A 6,335-nucleotide genomic window follows, 5' to 3' on the forward strand; every position below is an offset into this window, starting at 1 on the left:
CTCTTAGCTTTTGCTTGTCTGTAAAGCTTTTGATTTCTCCATCCAATCTGAATGAGATCCTTGCTGGGTAGAGTAATCTTGGTTGTAGGTTCTTCCCTTTCATCACTTTAAGTATATCATGCCACTCCCTTCTGGCTTGTAGAATTTCTGCTGAGAAATCAGCTGTTAACCTTATGGGAGTTCCCTTGTATGTTATTTGTCGTTTTTCCCTTGCTGCTTTCAATAATTTTTCTTTGTCTTTAATTTTGCCAATTTGATTACTGTGTGTCTCGGCGTGTTTCTCCTTGGGTTTATCCTGTATGGGACTCACTGCGTTTCCTGGACTTAGGTGGCTATTTCCTTTCCCATGTTAGGGAAGTTTTTGACTATAATCTCTTCAAATATTTTCTCAGGTCCTTTCTCTCTCTCTTCTCCTTCTGGGACCCCTATAATGCAAATGTTGTTGTGTTCAATGTTGTCCCAGAGGTCTCTTAGGCTGCCTTCATTTCTTTTCATTCTTTTTTCTTTATTCTGTTTTGCCGCAGTGAATTCCACCATTCTGTCTTCCAGGTCACTTATCTGTTCTTCTGCCTCAGTTATTCTGCTATTGATTCCTTCTAGTGTAGTTTTCATTTCAGTTATTATATTGTTCATCTCTGTTTCTTTGTTCTTTAATTCTTCTAGGTCTTTGTTAAACATTTCTTGCATCTTCTCAATCTTTGCCTCCATTCTTTTTCTGAGGTCCTGGATCATCTTCACTATCATTATTCTGCATTCTTTTTTTGGAAAGTTGCCTGTCTCCACTTCATTTAGTTGTTTTTCTGGGGTTTTATCTTGTTCCTTCATCTGGTACATAGCCCTCTGCCTTTTCATCTTGTCTATATTTCTGTGAATGTGGTTTTTGTTCCACAGGCTACAGGATTGTAGTTCTTCTTGCTTCTGCTGTCTGCCCTCTGGTAGATGAGGCTATCTCTGGGGTTAATTTTTAATGCTCTTGTCCTGAAGGGTTTGCTGCCATCTTCCTATTTTCTGTTTCAACTATGTTCCGTGGCAAGTGGTCTGCACTTTACAATCACCACGAAGCTAGAGAGCCCGGGACCGCCTTGCCTTCTGGTCGCGTTCTCCAAGGGGGCGCGACCACTTAAAGACCGGCAAACCGAGCTCGATGAGCATTCTACCACCTTCCCGCCCCCGATGCGCTTCTGCCTCCTGATGACTTACACCCGCAGGTTTCCTGGGTTTCTATCTCCTTCCTTTCTGTCTCCTGTACCCTGGGGTCCCAGCTTCATCCTGAGCTGTCCCTTGCAATGGCCCCGTACTGCTCTTCCTTTTGCCCTGTATCCTCACATTCTTTAGGCAATCAACTCTCTTTTTCTAATATTGATTACCCTTCATAGAAAATGTCAGTACATTATTGTGTGGGGAAAAACACCCTTCCCCACCAGGAGTGATACTGGAAACAGACAGAAGCAGCCCAACTTGCTACGCTCTTGAAACCTGCCAGATTGCACAATCCAGGAGAATTAGATGTGTGTGAAGAATAACGCTGCTGTTTTGAAATGCTGTCAAGAGGAATTTCCCAAATCTCTTTCTTTCCTGTTTGGTTTTTTTTCTTTTGGTTCAAACCTGTCTTCTCATTTGCTCCTCTAGCCAAGTGTCAATATATAAAGCACCAGCTCCATCTCCCAGGCAGGCAGCACAGGCAGCTCAGCTTTGCCAGGAGCCTCAGCAGGCAGGCACAGCCAAAGGTGAGGTGCTAGAACTTTCCAAACTTTTCCTCTTTGGAGATTCTCTCTCTTCACCAGCATTCTTGTGCTGCAGCCCAGCCCTCTGCTTCCTTCCTGAATCCACTATTCTGACAATCAGAATTCACCAGCTGTGAATACTTTGGGGGGGGGGGGGTAGGGGTTCCATATGCTGTTTCTGTGTGAAGTCAGTGATAGGCAGAGCAAGCATTTGTAAATGCTTGTGCCTTGTTTACCTCATCTCATATTACAGAGAGGTATAGTGCCCAGACTCCTCATGCCTTTGGGAAACTTGCTGTGCAGCTGGGTTTCAGGGCTGATAGGGGATGACCGGACTGGAAATGGTTTATACTAAAAGCCCGTTGCAATCCCTCACACAGGAAATCATTGGGATTCCAATGAGACACACGGAAATGAGAACTGGATCCTCTGTAATGCTATCTGTCTATCGGCTATATATTGAGATAAAATTCAGTGGAGTTTATTTTTGGAATGCAAGGGTGTATGCACATTACAAAACAAAAACAAGAACAAAAACCCAGACCTGTCATCCTTGTTTGTGTCTGCTCATCTCCCTGCAGCAGGATGAAGCTTTCCACGGGCATCATTTTCTGCTTCCTGATCCTGGGCGTCAGCAGCCAGAGATGGGGTACATTCCTCAAGGAAGCTGGTCAAGGTAAGGATCAAAGGATGGGTCAGGGGAAGGATGCATCTGCAGCTCCCAGGATTCACTGGAGCAGAGGTCACATCCCCACAGGGCAAAGACCATAAGAGGGAAAAAAAGGAGCTTGGTTTCCGTGGTAGCACTTCCCCAGGTTTTTCTGACCAGCTTTGCACCCTTGGGATTCCCAAGCCCGAGGTCACATAGAGTTTGGGCCCCAACTTTCAGCAGGAGTGAGGAAGAGATCTGGATTCAGGAGGTGCATGTTCCCTAAATACAAGTGGGGCTCTGCTGCCCCCTCGTGGGCAACTAGGGATGGCTCATTTCCAAGTCTCAGGTACCATGAAATGGGTGCATTAAATGGGTGGGGAATGTTCACCCTCCCCATCCACTTAATAATTATAACTAAAATACCTGAGCTTTTAATACCTGCTAGGCACTGTTCTAAGAGCTTCGCATGCATGAGTGAACTCCTTGTCATCCTCAGGTTTTAATCCTTTAGTCCTGCAATGTTGGTACCATTATCCCTTACCAGAGAAACTGAGGCACCAAGAAATTAAGACACCTAACAAAGTCCTCCAGCAGAGCGGGATTTAACCCAAGACACTGAGCTCCCCCAGACCTTGCTATTAACCGAGGTATTCTATGCCTCCCAGACAAGAGTACACGTGGGAGAGTGAGGGATTTGTGAACACATGTCCTGCTCTGTATCTGAGCAAATGGCAAATAGTGGGGATGTGGTGCCTCTAGAAGGCAACTTGATAGAGCTCCTCTCCCCACCATAAATGGCACAATGAATTACCTTGACAATGGTTCTACTGAGGCTGAGACCTGGCCAGAAACTGATAGCAAGAGATATGTACCTCACTAGCCAGAGTGAAGTAGCAAAAATTTGTTTATTTCACAAAATTATTTTGTGTTATTATTTTTCTGTGATAGTTACTGAATAATTGTTTTAAGAGTTTGCTGGCCATTCTATCTAAATTCTCACAGACCCAGCTAAAAATATTTTTTCATCCCTTAGGTCAGTGTTTTTCAAAGGGCTGTTCTAGGGCCACGTGCATGAGAATCACCCGTGGTCTGGGGTGCTTTGTGGAATGCAGGTGCCTGGGGCCACACACAACCCTTCCCTTGAATCACAATCCCAGGGGTTGAGACTGGAAATCTGGCCTTTATTAAGCACCCCAGTTGATATTTATGCACACTGACGTGTGCACAGTACCTCTGGTTTTGCTGACCTTAGGTGAGAAGATATGCCAGGCAATTTGGAAATACTTTTTAAGAAAGTCTGGACTTCAAGGATCTATTTAAATCAGTAACTCAGTGGGAATAAATATAGTAGGAATGTCATAACTCTCAACAAAACTATCTTTCCAAATGCCAAACATGACAAATATATAATATGAAGATAAGTTTTCTCATAGAGTCATCATATAAACCCTGATTATAACTCTACATTGGATTTTTCTCTTTGTCTTGATAAGTTTTTTTTTTAACTTTGCCATTTAATTCTAGCTGATCAGAGTCCTTCTGTCCATAACTCCCTGCTCTGCATCTTCATTCTTTTTCTTTTTTTGTCCCACTCTTCCTAAGGAGGAGAGAGGTCATAGTATACTGAGCACCTACAAAGTTTTAGCCGTTAAACCTGTATTTCCTCAGTTCTTCTGTGTAACCACTCTGAGGGAGGCAATACTCCTCTATTTTATTGGAGAGGACACTGAAATTTATTTAGAGCTGGCGTGTCAGTTGCCCTTTTTCTGCATCTGATTACCCTGTTTCTTCAAAACTGTCTTAAGGAACTCACGTTTATCACCTGCTGATTGAATTTTGACAGTTGGCCAGGTCCAAATATGCCCCGGACTTTCAGATGTACTCAGGACCGAGTTGTCCTCACTTTGTCCACAGGGATGGATTTCTCCCCTTGACTAGGTTGGGAGCATCCTATGTCTGCAACCTCCCTCAGAATCGCCTTTATTCTCAACCTCTGGTCAGAGGGTTTCCTGTATCTTTCCAGGTAGAGGTCCATTGTACAACCAAACATCCCTTAAAGAGCATCCGACCTCCTCTTCACACGCATCACACACAACCAAAAACGAAGTACCAACAGACTTAAGATGGAATCAAACAGAGTAAAACTTGCACCACGTATGATTCTCATAACATTAACCCAGGGAAGTGAAAAGTAAAGGAATATTCATTTCAAGCCAATATAATAATCTCCAAGGGCTTAGTCAAAGACTGAAATCTGGACCCAGTGGGAGGAAAATGTTTTCTTTCTCTATTTTGCTCAGACGTGATCATGTTCATATCATCACTTTCTTTTCCTGCCAGGGGCTAAAGACATGTGGCGAGCCTACTCTGACATGAGAGAAGCCAATTACAAAAATTCCGACAAGTACTTCCACGCCCGGGGCAACTATGACGCTGCCAAAAGGGGACCTGGGGGCGCCTGGGCTGCTAAAGTGATCAGGTACCAGGGGCCCTGAGGATGCAGGGATGGGTGTGAGAGCCTCGGACAGCCAGGAGGGGCCAAGCCCTGGAGAACTTCCTGTAGGGCTGTGGCCTCTCCTCCTCTTATCCACCCTCACCCTCTGTGTCCTGTGTGGGGTCTGAGTGGCTGAAGAGCAGAGCAAGGCTGGTGGGACAGACGATTCCCAAGCCTCCCCCATGGGTGCTGTTCACCCAGCATAAGGGGACCCGCAGGGCTGAGGTGGGCTGAGCCCGGGCAGCCTCAGGCTTCATTCCCTCTTTCCTAGCTCCTGTCAGAGTCCTCGATTCCTTGGAAAGAGGAGAGATGGGGAGGGTGGGCTGTTGCTCGTCAGCCCTGGAGTAATCCCCTACCTGCCCTCCTCCATTCCAGCGATGCCAGGGAGAATAGTCAGAGAGTCACAGACCTTTTTAAGCATGGAGACAGTGGCCACGGACGGGAGGACTCGGAGGCCGACCAGTTTGCCAATGAATGGGGCCGGAGCGGCAAAGACCCCAATTACTTCCGACCTCCTGGCCTGCCCGACAAGTACTGAGCTGCCTCTCACTCTGCTCAGGAGACGACGGGGCTGTGAGCCCCCAAGGGCAGGGACGCTGAGCTTGTGAGTTCTCTGTCCACAGAAGCCAGCAGATCTAATAAATGCTTAAGAGATTGAATGTTGAAAACCGTGTATTATTCTTTGATATAAGGACAGCCTGTTTGTTCCCAAGGGGTGATGGCTGGACACCCACATGAAGACCGAGTCTGTGCCTGTGTCTTGGGTGTCGGGGCCACAATCTCAGCATCATACAGGGCAGACACCCTGCTCCACCCCTTCCCCTAATCAGACCCGCTCCCCTCCAGGCCCCTCTGGTTACTGTGGTGCTCTTTCTAGGCCCTTCTGTATTCAGGCCTCTTCACTCCCTGGCAGTTGGGTCCTGTCAGCTTCTCTGCCCTGGGGTCTAGTGCCCTTAGTGCGTCCTCAGTGGTGTCTGTGTGCGGGCAGGGGACACAGCCTCGGGACGACTGGATCGTGGAATCCTGCTCCAGCAGCTGCACCTTGATCTTCTGTTCATTTCTCAGCAACACCTACAAATCCATCTATGAACCAATTTCTGTCTGTGCCATCCAGAAGTGCCTCCAACGCTGTCTCCCTTCACTCTATATTCCTTGCCTGATGCAAGTGTCCAGGAATAAACATGTCCAGAAACGGAGGCATAGGGACGCCATCAAGATTAAGTATCAGGAGGTTTTGTATTGCATTGGATATGTATCAGGTCCTTGAGAAGAAGTCATTTTCCCTCCCTGGACCCTTCCCAACAGAGGAAAGCCAGCAGCATGTTACTCTTTTTCCAGTCATGCCGCATGGCTTGTGGGATCTTAGTTCTCCCCCCAGGGATTGAACCCAGGCCCACGGCAGTGAGAGCTCCAAGTCTTAACCACTGGACTGCCACGGAAGTCCCAGCATGTTACTTCTTACTGA

The 6,335-nt window shown here is 46.7% G+C and overlaps 1 protein-coding gene across 2 annotated transcripts; it reads left to right on the top strand.

Moving 5' to 3' along the window:
* Positions 1-1,576: 1,576 nt before the first annotated feature.
* LOC137230392 (serum amyloid A-2 protein-like) lies at positions 1,577-5,529 on the top strand. Of its 2 annotated transcripts, none has more exons than XM_067749699.1 (4): positions 1,577-1,727; positions 2,306-2,400; positions 4,717-4,855; positions 5,246-5,529. In XM_067749699.1, the coding sequence occupies exons 2-4, from the start codon at positions 2,310-2,312 to the stop codon at positions 5,406-5,408; spliced, it is 393 nt and encodes a 130-aa protein (XP_067605800.1). In that variant the 5' UTR covers positions 1,577-1,727; positions 2,306-2,309; the 3' UTR covers positions 5,409-5,529. The 2 variants fall into 2 exon arrangements, with proteins under 2 accessions (XP_067605800.1, XP_067605801.1); XM_067749700.1 differs by having other exon boundaries at positions 1,659-1,727; positions 2,309-2,400.
* Positions 5,530-6,335: the final 806 nt, after the last annotated feature.

Source organism: Pseudorca crassidens, chromosome 9 (assembly GCF_039906515.1).
Source record: "Pseudorca crassidens isolate mPseCra1 chromosome 9, mPseCra1.hap1, whole genome shotgun sequence".
Classification (NCBI taxonomy): domain Eukaryota; kingdom Metazoa; phylum Chordata; class Mammalia; order Artiodactyla; family Delphinidae; genus Pseudorca; species Pseudorca crassidens.